This window comes from Rhinoraja longicauda, chromosome 4 (assembly GCF_053455715.1).
Source record: "Rhinoraja longicauda isolate Sanriku21f chromosome 4, sRhiLon1.1, whole genome shotgun sequence".
Classification (NCBI taxonomy): domain Eukaryota; kingdom Metazoa; phylum Chordata; class Chondrichthyes; order Rajiformes; family Arhynchobatidae; genus Rhinoraja; species Rhinoraja longicauda.
The window spans coordinates 22,652,864-22,668,031 of record NC_135956.1 but is presented as its reverse complement, the minus strand read 5'-3'; the positions used below and the strand labels follow the sequence as shown (position 1 = coordinate 22,668,031).

Here is a 15,168-nt window from a genome sequence, read left to right as displayed (position 1 = left end):
AATAAAGTATATTGAGATAAAGTTTGATATTGCAGTTTCTAAAATCACATATTAATTATTATGAAGGTAGTGAACATGTTTCCCAATAGAAAATGAAATATACAAAATGCATGCTGTCCACAAATTGGCAGGTTGTAGGTAAAAAGTTATACAATTCTTCTTCAATCCAACATGAAGCTGAAGAAATTCTAAGCACCTTTAATACACATAAACTATTTAACTACTGTGAATTCATGCTAAAGGCTATGGAATCTTGATTCGAGAACGATTATACTGTGAACCCTACACAAAATGAAAACCTTTAAAGATCAGAATATATTTTGTCATCTTCAATATTGCAGTGGTGATAGAATAGGTTTACTGTTGTACAGAAATTTCTGTACCATTTGTAGAAAACAAACTAGTGAGACTATTTTGAGCAGAGCTGTTTTTGATGCTTTAACTTTAGGGACAGACTATGCAGCTCATCATATTGGTCACTGGGCTGATGTGGTCAGGTAGATTGTATCTTATGAGCAGGAATCTTCAGCTGATATTTATGATCAACCCTCACTTACAACTCATTGGCTTACACTCTATCTGAAATGCTTAGAAATAGGCGGCCAGTTTCAGTCAAGCTAGAACTGTGGTTAGTTTTTCCATTTAGATAAATTTGAGTGGTTGGGGTGGGATGTATGGACAGGTGAGTATGGTTGTAATTTTAGTGACAAGTATGTGTTGGGATCTCAAAAAACACACATTTAGATTTTTCATATTGGGCTTGGAGAACACTGGAGAAAATGGAAGGTATTTATTCACAAAATGCTGGAGTAACTCAGCAGGTCAGGCAGCATCTCAGGAGAGAAGGAATGGGTGACGTTTCGGGTCGAGACCCTTCTTCAGACTGATGTCAGGGGGCGGCACAAAGGAAGGATATAGGTGGAGACCCCTGACATCTGTCTGAAGAAGGGTCTCGACCCGAAGCATCACCCATTCCTTCTCTCCTGAGATGCTGCCTGACCTGCTGAGTAACTCCAACATTTTGTGAATAAATACCTTCGATTTGTACCAGCATCTGCAGTTATTTTCTTACACTACCTGGAGAAAATGGAGATTGCAAGGGTTACTATTGATAAACTGCATCCTGAGCTGGGGTTGGGAAACTGCCATTTGATATGTTTTAGATTGTTGAAACTTGTTATGAAGTGGATCCATTGTTTAGCTATAATAAATGAGGACAATTAATTCCCATGAAATAAATGCCCTCTTGAGTGAAATTAAAACGTTAAAATATGAAGTCTTTAAAACATTGGAAGCTATAAATATCATCACTAATATAAAATTATTTTATAGGTCAGTTTAAATTAAATGCAGCTGGCTTGCTATGTCAGATTCCATGAACTAGTGACTAGACAGGTCTCCTTTCAGTTTCACCAAACATATGATGCAAAGGCCTGTTTCTACATACAACTGAACATCACTGGCCATGTCCATGTGCCTCTGTGCATTAACATGTACAGAAAATCTAGAAGGAAAATTGTGGACTTTGGTCTTCATGATCATTTTAAAAATTATGCTCCATTGTTAAGAGAGAACAATTCAGCTCATACTGAGTAAACTGATGTTGGTTCAATAAAGTAGATATGCCCTAAGATCTAGCATTTTTCTCTTTGCAGAAGATTCATCTGTGGAATGTTTCAATGGCAATGACCCCTTGGTGCTTAATTCTAATGCTGCGGAGGAAGGTCTCTGTGAGGCAATGTATACAAGCATGGGAGACATTAATGGCAATGGCTCAGCCAATCCAGACCATCCTGCTAGCCAGGATGAACAACCAATAAACCTAAGTGACAGTCCAATATCAGCCCAGGTAACACCAGACTACGGCACAGATAACAGCAGTAATGGAAGAAGAAACCGCGTCAAATATACAGCTAATGAGATTAAAATGGAACGAGATTCAAGAGATTCGGGAAACAAGGTAAGAAATGATTAGATGTTGCAATAAAAATTATTTCTAGAATGTGAAAATTGCAATGGGCTTAGCATTTTATGTTGTAAATTAAGGAAAATCAATCCAACACCACAAAATAACATTGTAGAGAAAAGCATTATAATTTTCAATAGCTAGTATGTCTTGAAGGCGTGTTGGATAATGGTCCAATTGATATAAAATTTTGCATTAACAATGAGCGTGTAATAAAAATGTTGAAGAAGCATTATTGAATATTAAAAATATAATTAGATGGCCATGCAGTTTCTTTCAACTCAATTTGGAGAATTCAGACCTAGAAACACTTGACTGGGAATAGCATTGTTTTTCTAATTGTACCATAATGTATCATTAATTGTTTAAACAGTTGTGTGGTTGATTATTTTCACCATGGCATCTGATTTGAAGTACCCATCTCACCTACACGACAGGACAAAGTCATAGAGTTCACAGTATCTAATATGTTCTACCAAGCTACTCATTTCCTTTGGTTCTGTGTTGACACGTCAGAAGGAAATAATTCATTGCAAATATAAAGGGAATTTTGTGCTTAGCTGCTAAATATCCCAGTGAGTTTATATTGTTAATATTTGTGTCAAACGAAGAAGTGAAGTCCCAGGTTGACTTTTGTAGTTGTAGCTGGCTGTAGCTTTGGTACCATTATTGGTCTGGTGTCTGGAAGTGGTAAGGATAAATTGTCCAGAATCTATTCCTTGTTGTTAATGAATAAAAGAGAAATTGTTAAATAAAGACACTGCCCTGCCTGAGGCCATTTGTGGCCATCTCTGATTGGTGCTGGCCTTTTCTCACCTCCAGCGATTCACTCAAGCATTTTTCTTTTACCAGTTATTATAATTGAAACTTTTTTTTTTAAACACCTTTTTCTGCCAAGATGCCTGCTATTAATCATTAATTCCTAGAAACTCATGTACATTCCAAGGATTTTGGCAACCTGGAAGTGGGCATTCAACTGAGACTAAGACAAAAGGAAGTGCAGATACTGGTTTATCATAAAAGACAAAGTGCTGGAGTGACTCGGCGAGTCAGGCAGCAACTCTGAAGAACATGGATAAGCAACATCGGATCAGGACCCTTCTTCAGACTGATTGAGGTAGGGGAGAGAATGGGAGAATGCTGGAAGAAAGATGGGGTCAGGGCAGCCTGGTAAGTGATGCAGGTGGGTACAGGTGAGGGAGGATTTTGAATGGAAGATGGATGTACAAAGGTCAGAGATGAAAAGAGACAAGGGGATACGGATAGTTGATGTGTGAAATGTGAAACCAGAGGAAGGAATAAAGTTGAAAAGGGGCAAGGGGAAAGGGAGAAATGTCTGTGCATCCAAGTGGACTACAGTGAAGAGAGGGGAAAAAAGGAGGGAGAGAAAAAGGTGGGGGTGACCTACTGTCACTTGGAAGGACTGCTGGGGACCTTGGATCGTGTGAATGAGGCAATATTAGGACAGGTATTACATCTCCTGCAGTTGCAGGAGAAAGCACTTGGGAGGGTTGGTATTGGTGGCAAGGGGGTAGTGAACCAAGGAGTTGCGGTGGGAGGGTCTCTGCAGAAAGCGGAAAGGGATGGGATGAAAAGGTGTGACTGGTGGTGGGATCACAGTGAAGCTGGCAGAAATATTGAAGAATAATGTGTTACATGTGGAGGCTAGTGGGGTGAAAGGTAAGGACTAGGGGAACTCTATCCTTGTTCCATCTGGGAGAGGGCGATACAGAGACACGGTTGAGGGATCCATCTACGACAGCAGGGGAAAATCACATTTACCAAAGAAGAGGACATCTCGGATGGAAATTCTCATCTTGGGAGCAGATGTGGCAGAGATGGAGAAATTAAGAGTTGGGGATGGTGTCCTGGCAAGAGCCAGGGTGGGAGAAGGTGTAGTCCAGATAACTCTGGCAATCGGTGGGTTTATATTAGACGTCAGTCGATAGTCTGTCTTTTGTGATGGAGAAAGAGAACAAGAAATGTGAGAGGTCAGAGATAGTCCGTGAATTTGAAGGCAGGATGGAAGTGAGTGATAAAGTTTATTGAAATCATCAAATTCTGCACGGATGCCGGAGGCAGCCCCGATGCAGTCATTGATGTAGCAGAGAAAGAGTTGGGGGATGATGCCAATGTATGTTTGGAACAAGGACTGCTCAATGTAACAAAATGGCAGGCATAGCTGGTGTCCATGGCAACACCTTGCAGAAAATGAGAGGAGTCAAAGAGAAGTTGTTGAGTTGAGGACAACTTCCGCCAGGCAGAGGAGAACGTTAGTATAAGTGAACTGATTAGATCTCTGTTCAAGAAAGAACCGGAGGGCCTTGAGACTTTCCAAATGAGGGATGGAGAGTAAAGGAGCTGGACGTCCATGGTAAAGATGAGGCAATGGGGGCCTGGGAACTGTTGCAGGGTATGTGAGATATCTCAAATGTAGGTTGGTAGGCATTCGGAAGAAAAGATTGTAATACTATCTTTGGCCACCAAAATAAAATCACTTGCAATCAAAATTGCAATCCAGCAAATTCCGAACGTTTTCAAGCAGGATAGAGAAAGCAAAATGATTGTTTAAATGTGTATTTAAAAAATATATACTTAAAGGAAAGGTTTATCAAATAATAATTCATGCTGAAAATGACAGCATAAACAGGGCTAGAGGCATAGAGTCACAGAGCATGGGAAAGAGCCTAACCTGCCGAAACCGACCAAGATGTACAACCTACATTGGTCCCATGTACCCATGCTTGGACCACATGCCTCTAATCCTTTCTTATCCATGTGCCTGTCCAAATGTCTTTTAAATGTTGTTATAGTACCTGCCTCAACTACCTCAGGCAGCTTGTTCTCTGGCAGGTAATATTAAGGATATTCCAAAGAGATTTTTAAGTACATTAAAGGAAAAAGAATAACTCGAAAGAGATACGGCAATCAAAGTGGTCATCTCTGTCTGGAGCCACAGCAGATGGGCAAGGTCCTCAATGAGTATTTTTCCTCAAATTTTACCATAGAGAAAGACATGAGGACTGGAGAACTTAGGGGAATCAATGGCAGTCAATGCTGTCCATGCGGAGTTTACGAGTAGGGGAACTACTGTACGGATGATTGATTATCAGCGTGGACTCAGTGAGCCGAAGGGCCCATTTCCACGCTGTATTTTTAAAGTAAACTAAACTCTCTGAACCTTTCTGTTTCCAACTGCCGGCGTGATATCGATTGTCTTGACTTCTCCACCTCCTTTACCCACTCCAATCTCACCCCCTCTGAATGCACAGCCCTTCGGTCACTTAGTAACAATCCCAACATTATCATCAAACCCGCCTAAAAGGGAGGTGCAGTTGTTGTCTGGCAGGCTGACCTCTACCGAGCTAAGGGTAGGCACCAGCTCTCAGACACCTCCTCATACCTACCCTTGACTATGCCCCACCGACGAACATCAAACCATCATCTCCCAGACTGTTACCAATCTCATCACCTCTGGCAATCGCCCCTCCACAGCCACCGACCTTATAGTTCCCTACCCCCCCACTGGCTGCTTCTATCTCCTTAGCAAAATATACAAATAGTACTGCCCTGGTAGACCCTTGTATCTGCATGCTTGTGCCCCACAGAACTAATTTCCAAAATATTTCATCCTATCTCCCACCTTTGTCCAGACTCTCACATGCCTTTCAATTCTTCAATAATTTTCAATTCCTAGGCCCCCATTGCCTCATCTTTACCATTACCATGTAATCAGATGTGCAGCACTTTGGTCAATGTGGGTTGTTTTTAAACGTGCTATACAAATAAAATTGACTTGACTTGACTTGACTTTACACCTCCAAATGTCTTAAGGCCTTTGTTTCTTCCTTGGAGAGAGTTTCCCTCTACTAACACCTTCCTCTGCCTGGCAGAACTCTACTTCAACATCTTCTCTGAACGGTCACTTCCACTCAAATTGAAGACGTAGCGATGGACACTCACATGGTCCCCAGCAATGTGTGCCTTTCTCTTTATTATGTTGAACAATCCTTGTTCCAAACATAGACTGACACCATCCTCCAACTCTTTCTCCACTACCTTCATCAGGGCTGCCTCCTGCACCCTTGTGGAACTTGTTGATTTCATTAACTTTACCAACCTGCCATCAGGTTCACTTAGATATCTGACACCTCTCTCTCCTTTCTTGATCTCTCTGTCTTCATCACAGGTGACAGAACCCACCGAATCACACAGTTATCTGGACAACACTTTTTTCAACCCTGCCGTCATAGATGGATCCCTCACCCACATCTCCTCTGTGTCCTATCGCTCCCTATGCCTCAACTCCATCCAGGGATCCTGACAGTCCTTCCATGTGAGACAGAGGTTCACGTGCACCTCCTCTAACCTCATCCGCATTCGGTGTTCCCAATGTGGTCTCTTTTATCTCAATGAGACCAAGTGTAGACTCGACGACCGTTTCGCCAAACGCTTGTGCTTGGTCCACCTAGACCTGCTGGATCTCCTGATTTCTAACCATTTTAATTACCCATTCCATTCCTATACTGATCTTTCTGTCCTGTGCCTCCTTCATTGCCAGAGTGAGGCCACATACAAACTGGAGGAACAATGCCTCATATTCCGCTTGGGTAGATTACCACCTAACGGTATGAACATTGTATTCTCCAATTTTAAGTAACTATTCTACAACAACCCTTCTTTCCTACCCCCCACCTTCCCTGTGTTCCACCTGGACTAGCACCCATTTCTCCCGACCCCCCCTTTCACGTGTCATTCCATGTGTCTGTTATGCTGCTTGCAAGCAAGATTTTTAATTGTGCCTGTATTTTACTGTACTTGTGCATTTTGCAATAACCATATTTGAGTTGACTCACATAATAATGTTAGCAGGCTCCTTGAGAATGCAAAGAGGGCTGAGATCTAACAAGCAGGCTAGGATAGAATAGTATAATCTCCTTCAGTTTTCTATGTATATTATGAATTCAAGTAGACTTTATCCGCTCAGTGTCCAATGAATCTATTCTGAATTCATAGAAGGTCCTTTTCTTTGAGAACTGGCACAGTGGGCAGTGCAGTGGTGCAGCTGGTAGAGATGCTACCTCACTGCGCTAGTGAACCATGTTCGATCCTGACCTCAGGTGCTGTCTGTGTGGAATTTGCACATTTGCTCTGTGACTGTGTGGATTTCTTCTGGGTGCTCTAGTTTCCTCACATATCCTAAATGTGTGGGATTGTAGGTTAACTGGGCTTCTGTAAATTGCCCCCAATGTGTAGGGCGTGGAACAAAGGCCAAAGGGCGTCTTTCCATGCTGCATTTTTTAATCAATTTCAATACTTTCATTCTCTATATTTGATCAATTTCAATTAATCAGACACTTGATTACAAGCCCAAGAAGCCAAGGAAAATAAATAGTGGTTCTGACCTCTCAGTTGTAATCTTAAATATGAACTCCAAACAATCCTGCTATAAAACAAAATTAGAAGACAAATATAAAAGGCTGCTGTAATTAACACATTAGATGTAAAACTCTATTTGCACCAAATCTTTCTCTTCCTTATTCATTCTTGGTTCTTTATTTCCAATTTAATATCACCATATGTGAAATCTAGTTTTATTTTAACTTGTGTAAAACAAGTGCAGTAAAGGTATTTCATCTATTGTACAATAATTAAACATCGTGCATGTGGGTTGGTAGAGTCTTGCCCTTTTGTGCTTATGCTTTGTTTCTGATATGTGTCATTTCACCTACTTCTCACTGGAATAACCCCAGGCTGCAGGATTTCACTAATAGCTAACTGAAATTCTGATGGGCTATAGAGTGAGGTTTCTACCTCTGTATCTACAAGCCCAGTACCATGGTGGTGGACTACTTTTACTGACACCTCCCATACCATGCAGCATAAATACCGAGACCTTTCTCTTCCTAAACTGTGAATAGCATATTTTTTATCACATTGTTAGTAAATTTACCTCACCGTTTTACTAAACTCATTCTTCTGCATTCTTTTTTATTTAGCAGCTGTCATAACAGCATAAGCTCTAGTTCCTATTTAAATGTTTCCTAATTGCAGTGTGCAGTTAATTATGATGATAATTGCTTCTTCCAATTCAATAGCTGTCCTACTGTAGATTTAAAGTCACTTTTTGACCCACCTACAAAAAACAGGACCATTGTTTGTTAAGCGGCTTGCTTTCTAATGCTCGATAGCTCAAACTAACATTCGGTTAACCCTTCAGGAACTTGCTAGAAAATACTTCAAAGCTAAAATGAACTCAATCCGAACAACGCCTTCATATAGCATAGAAATAGTAATAAATTATTGTGCATTATTGAAAGTCAACAATATTGGAATTCAATTCAAAGCTGCCTTACTTTGTTAGAAGTTTTTATTTTATTCATTTTATCCTAAGCAAAGTTTATTTTCTGAGTTGCATATCCTGACCATGTTTACTTTTGCAATAAAAATGTTACTTTGAAAATATTTTGCAAATGGATAATTTGATTTCTTGTTGATCCATACTTTTAAGTTAATAAATTTAGCCTGGGCACCCCATTAAAGGAAGGATGTGAAGGCTTTGGCGAGGGTGCAGAAGAGTTTTACCAGGATGCTGCCTGGATTAGAGGCTATCAGCTATAAGAAGAGGTTGGACAAACGTGGATTGTTTTCTCTGGAGTGTCAAGAGGCTGAGGGAAGATCTATTAGAAGTTTATAAAATTAAGAGAGGCAGAACCTTTTTCCCAGATTGGAAATGTTAAGGGCATAGGTTTCAGGACAGAGGAAGAAAGTTTAAAGGATATGTGCGGGGCAAGTTTTTTACACAGTTTAGGTGCCCAAGGGTGCCAAAGGTGGTGGTGGAAGATGTGTTTAATGGGTTTTTAGATAGACACATGAATGTGCAGAGTTTGAAGGGATTTGGAGCACATGCAGGCAAGTGAGATTAGTTAATCTTGGTTTCATTTTCAGCACAGACTTCATGGGCTGAAGAGTCTGTTCCTAAGCGGCACAATTATGAGATTTGATTCTGTTTTCTTTAATTTCCTTCTTGAAACTGTTCTATTCGGTCCACGTCTTGGAGTTTTGGGCCCAATCTCTTTATTCACAAGTTTCATATTTTCTTATGACAACGAAGGAGACCACACAGCACATTGATTCTATTGGCGTTTGGTGTCCTGATGTACACTTAGTTAACCTATTGTCTTTCACCTACTCATTAACTCCTCTTTGATTTTCCTAACACTCACCTCGACTAGAGGTAATTTGCAGGAGGCAAATTACACCTACCAGCATCCTATCCAGGATATGGTTGAAATCTAGACCACCCAGAGGACACACCCACGTGATCATTGGGAAATCCTGAAAATCCATACCTATTGGCAACAGACATTGGGATCAAACTTGAGTTGCTAAACATGAGGTGGCCTTGGTACCTTGTGTACCACTGTGCCACCTTCTTTATTCATGAAGCAGCCTATTTGTTAGTTGGATCCAGCCTGACTATAATATTAGAATCATTTTCTGTGTCACCCAGTGACAGCTAGCTTACCATGTGGACAGATTGGAAAATCAGGTAAGTGATTTTGCCAAAATTGAATTGTGTAAATTGTCTTCAACGACTGATGAACTAGATCACAGGGATTTAAGATCGCTTCTAAATATAGATATTCTTTTATTCACAAAATGCTGGAGTAACTCAGCAGGTCAGGCAGCATCTCGGGAGAGAAGGAATGGGTGACGTTTCGGGTCGAGACCCTTCTTCAGACTGATGTCGGGGGTGGGACAAAGGAAGGATATAGGTGGAGACAGGAAGATAGAGGGAGATCTGGGAAGGAGGAGGGGAAGGGAGGGACAGAGGAGCTATCTGAAGTTGGAGAAGTCAACGTTCATACCACCGGGCCGCAAACTGCCCAGGCGAAATATGAGGTGCTGCTCCTCCAATTTCCGGCGGGCCTCACTATGGCACTGGAGGAGGCCCATGACAGAGAGGTCAGACTGGGAATGGGAGGGGGAGTTGAAGTGCTGGGCCACCGGGAGATCAGTGGCGTTAATGCGGACCGAGCGCAGGTGTTCAGCGAAGCGATCGCCGAGCCTGCGCTTGGTTTCGCCGATATAGATGAGTTGACATCTAGAGCAGCGGATGCAATAGATGAGGTTGGAGGAGGTGCAGGTGAACCTCTGTCTCACCTGGAAAGAATGTTTGGGTCCTTTGATGGAGTTGAGGGGGGAGGTAAAGGGACAGGTGTTGCATCTCGTGCGGTTGCAAGGGAAAGTGCCCGGGGTTAGGGTGGTTTGGGTAGGAAGGGACGAGTGGACCAGGGAGTTGCGGAGGGAACGGTCTCTGCGGAATGCAGAGAGGGGAGGGGATGGGAAGATATGGCCAGTGGTGGGGTCCTGTTGTAGGTGACGGAAATGTTGGTGGATGATATGTTGGATCCGCTGGCTGGTGGGGTGGAAGGTGAGAACGAGGGGGATCCTGTCCTTGTTGCGAGTGGGGGGATGGGGAGCAAGAGCGGAGCTGCGGGATGTAGAAGAGACCCTAGTGAGAGCCTCATCTATAATGGAGGAGGGGAAGCCCCGTTTTCTGAAAAACGAGGACATCTCGGAAGCCCTAGTCGGAAACACCTCATCCCGGGCACAGATGCGGCGTAGACGGAGGAATTGGGAGTAGGGGATAGACTTTTTGCAGGGGACCGGGTGGGAAGAAGTGTAGTCCAGATAGCTGTGCGAGTCGGTGGGCTTGTAATAAATGTCCGTCACTAATTTTTCTCCTGTGATGGAGATGGTGAGGTCCAGAAACGGGAGGGAGATGTCAGAGATAGTCCAGGTATATTTAAGGGCAGGATGGAAATTGGAGGTGAAGTGTATAAAGTCAGTGAGTTCTGCATGGGTGCAAGAGGTAGCACCAATGCAGTCGTCGATGTAGCGGAGGTAGAGTTCGGGGATGGGGCCAGTGTACGTCTGGAACAGGGATTGTTCGACGTACCCGACAAAGAGGCAGGCGTAGCTAGGGCCCATGCGAGTGCCCATAGCTACGCCTCTGGTTTGGAGGAAGTGGGAGGAGTCAAAGGAGAAGTTGTTGAGGGTAAGAACCAGCTCTGCTAGGCGGAGGAGAGTGTTGGTCGATGGGGATTGGCTGGTTCTACGGTCGAGGAAGAAACGGAGGGCTTCGAGACCATCCTTGTGGGGGATGGAAGTGTAGAGTGACTGGACATCCATGGTGAAAATGAGGGAGTGGGGGCCTGGGAACCGGAAGTTATCCAGGAGATGGAGAGCGTGTGAGGTGTCTTGGACGTAGGTGGGGAGGGATTTGACCAGGGGGGATAGGATGGAGTCGAGGTAGGTAGAGATAAGTTCGGTGGGGCATGAGCAGGCAGAGACAATGGGTCTGCCGGGACAATTGTGTTTGTGGATTTTGGGTAGGAGGTAGAATCGGGCCGTGCGGGGCTGGGGAACTATGAGATTGGAGGCACTGAGGGGTAGTTCGCCGGAGTTGGTGAGGTCTGTGATGGTGCTGCTGATGAAGGTCTGGTGTTCATCGGTGGGGTCATGGTCCAGGGATAGGTAGGAAGAGGTGTCTGATAGTTGTCGTCTGGCCTCGGTGCGGTAGAGGTCAGCACGCCAGACTACCACAGCCCCTCCCTTGTCAGCGGGTTTAATTATTAAGTCCGGGTTGTTACGGAGTGAGTTGAGGGCTGCACGTTCAGGAGGGGAGAGGTTAGAGTTAGTCAGGGGGGTGGACAATTTGAGGCGGCCGATGTCACGCCGGCAGTTTGAAATAAAAAGTTCTAGTGGGGGTTTTTCTGGCCTCGGTGCGGTAGAGGTCAGCACGCCAGACTACCACAGCCCCTCCCTTGTCAGCGGGTTTAATTATTAAGTCCGGGTTGTTACGGAGTGAGTTGAGGGCTGCACGTTCAGGAGGGGAGAGGTTAGAGTTAGTCAGGGGGGTGGAAAATTTGAGGCGGCCGATGTCACGTTTTTTTTCTGGCCTCGGTTTACTGTTTTGACCCAAAAGAAAGAATGTTCTTACAGGCAACCAACCAGAGATAAAAGGCTGTTAAATGAACGGATTCTGTTGAGGCTATGCAGCACACTTACAGTTTGTAAGATAGAGAGGGAGTGCTTCCAGGGGTGAAGAAAATAAGCTCTAAAACCATCCAAGCTTTGAACTCAATCCCTCACCATTATTGGACATGATTGAACATTAAAGTGAATGTGAAATTAATGATACGGATTAGCTACACATTCCAAGCTCTGCTCTTGTTTTGATTTCAACAGAAAAGCCTGTCATGCAATGTATAGAGTGAATAGATGATTAAAATAACTAATTTTGTGCCTTTACCAATGTTTAAAATTCTTATTATTTTTATATTAAACGTACTATTTTTAAATAATTTCATCTCAGGTAGATTTTAATCTGAAAATTAAGATTAAAAATCTTTGTGTCGTTAATAAGTTATGATGTCTGCACTGAAGAGATTTTGCATGTAACCATTCCATTTCTTGAAAAAGAATTCTTAATAGTAAATAAACAATCATGTAATTAGTGTACATTTTTTATTCAAAGTATTTAAATTCAAAATATATGTCATTTCTGAAATTCTGCTCTCAACTGTTGATCCAGAAGATCTTTAACTTAACTTTTTTTAAATTTACTACATGATTTTTGTATAGCATTTGCTCAGCATTTATTATAACGTAGGAAGTTTGGAAACATTATAATTTGGGCAATCTGTGTAATCTGCATTGGCAAAATAGAGTGAAATAACTGACCACGATTACTTAGAGTATCTGAATTTTTTCAATCATTTATTCAATGCTAAATTTCTAGGAACTAAATTGCAATGATACTGTTAGGGGAGAACAAAATGAATGTCCACAAATAAGTTCATTAAAGCTGTTAACATGGCATTTCATGTTTTTTCACAAAAAGCAACAATGACAAATTTGCACAAGGACTATACTCTGATCATTTGAATTGCTCTGCCAGTCCATATTGATTTTGTGAGAAATTAGATAGGATTGGAGAGTTGTGTGGTGCTTGCATTTTTCTAGTGAGCCATATTCCCAGCAGGAATCTGAGGAAAGTGAGCAAATGGAGTCTAAGTATAAGAGTTCTCTTTATTGCTACTTGGAATTTTAACCCTGCTCTTCACTGTCCGTTACATAATAAATATTTACAAAATAAATATTATAAATGACAGTTACAAGTTTGCAGCTGGCACCACTGTAGTGGGCTGGATCTCAAACAATGACAAGATGTAGTAAAGGAGGGAGTAGAGATCTTAGTAACAAGTCAAAAACCCCTCCCTCAATGTCAGCAAGATGAAGGAGCTAGTTATTGACTTCTGGAAACAAGGTGGTGTGCACACCCCAGCCAGCGTCAATGGTGCTGAAGTGGAGATGGTCGAGAGCTTCAAGTCCTTGGGCATAGAAAACACCAACACTTTGTCCTGGGCCAAACACATTGAAGCAATGACCAAGAAAGCAAACCAGCCTCTCTATTTCCTCAGAAGACAAAGGAAGTTTGGCATGTCTCTAATGACTCTTACCAACTTTTATAGATGCACTGTAGAAAGCATCCTATCGGATTGCATCACAGCTTGGTTTGACAACAGCTCTGCCCAAGACCACAAGCAATTGCAGAGAGTTATGGATACAGTCCAGTTCATCACATAAAACCAGCCTCCCCACCATCAATTCCATCTATAATTCACACCGCCGCGGCAAAGCAGCCAATATAATCATGGACAATATTTGCCTGGGCATTCCCTCTTCTCCCCTCCCCTGTCAGATGGAAAATACAAAAGCTTGAAAGTGCATACCACCAGATACAGGAACTGCAGCTTCCCGCTGTTATCAGTCTACTGAATGGTCCTTCCAAAAGCTAGGGTGTAGTCCTGATCTCCCAAATATCTCATTGCGTCTCTTGCATTATTTTTATTTGTACTTTCTCTTTAACTGTACTGGTATAATGTTGTAATACTACATTCTGTACTCTGGTATTTTTCTCTTTGCACTACTTGTTGTACTTGTGTATGGCTTGATTGAAATAATACATAGTATGATTTGACTGGATAGCATCTGAACAAAGTTTTTCACTGTATCTTGGTACACATGACAATACACCAATACCAATAAATAAGTCTGAAGAAGGGTCTCGACCCGAAACGTTACCCATTCCTTCTCTCCAGGGATGCTGCCTGTCCCGCTGAGTTACTCCAGCATTTTGTGTCTACCTCCAACAAATAAGTAATGCCCTAGTTATTGGAAAGGTTCAATCACGTAGCAGTTTTGATTGAAAATGGTTCCAACTGAAGCAAATTCTAACTAAACAATATTCAGACTTGAAATCTGTGCCATGTTTTAAAAAGGATTTTGATGCTTTTAAAATTTTCTACTCAGTAAACAACAATTTTCTGGGAGGAATTTTATCACAAATGTTTGCATCACTTTGGTATCCTCTCCCACCCTAATTACTTGCTTGAGCCAGGCCAACTATCTGTTTTCAGGTTGGGCAGGGAAGGTAGGTTAAAAATTATGGCCTTAGACTGTGGTTGGGTGCAGATTGGTTGTGATTGAGATGGGTTTGAATTTATTTTCATTTTAGATTTGAATAGGGTTCTAATATCCTTTGTGTAGGAAAGAACTGCAGATGCTGGTTTAAATCGAAGTTAGACACAAATTGCTGGAGTAACTCAGCGGGACAGGCAGCATCTCTGGAGAGACGAAATGGGTGACGTTTCGGGTCGACACCCTTCTTCAGGTCCTGAAGAAGGGTCTCGACCCGAAATGTCACCCAATTCCTTCTCTCCAGAGATGCTGCCTGCCCCACTGAGTTACACCAGCATTTTGTGTCTAATTTCTAAAATCCTTTCTCCTCTTAAACTATTTAACATTGGCCTACAGGGCTCCAGCAGCTGCTCTTCACTATAATCTCAACAATTTCTTTAAGCTATCATTTTTGAACCTTGCAATGCCGATTGCTGTCACAAAAATTTTCTTTGCGTTGCAGTTTACAGATACAGATGGCTGTCAAGATTGATTAGTCCAGATATTCCTTGGTGGTGCACATTCCTTGCACTCAGTGCTCAAGTTTTCCATTTTCCCAAACTTCCCCAGGTCTTTCCGGCTCGAAGTACCCGCTAGAGCCTAGGAATGAGGCTCCGTGCAGTTGCAGGGTCTCCTGTTACATTCAATGTTTATGTGGTTATTTGACATTC

At 42.4% G+C, this 15,168-nt stretch overlaps 1 protein-coding gene across 4 annotated transcripts in view; it reads left to right on the top strand.

The window, feature by feature from the left end:
• Window positions 1-15,168, top strand: part of LOC144592636 (nucleolar protein 4-like) — a 164,050-nt gene that overhangs the window by 98,264 nt on the left and 50,618 nt on the right. For all 4 annotated transcript variants that reach the window (XM_078397341.1, XM_078397339.1, XM_078397340.1 and 1 more), the window contains exon 7: window positions 1,656-1,960. In XM_078397341.1, coding sequence (XP_078253467.1) covers window positions 1,656-1,960 — 305 coding nt within the window. The remainder of the gene's footprint in view (window positions 1-1,655; window positions 1,961-15,168) is intronic.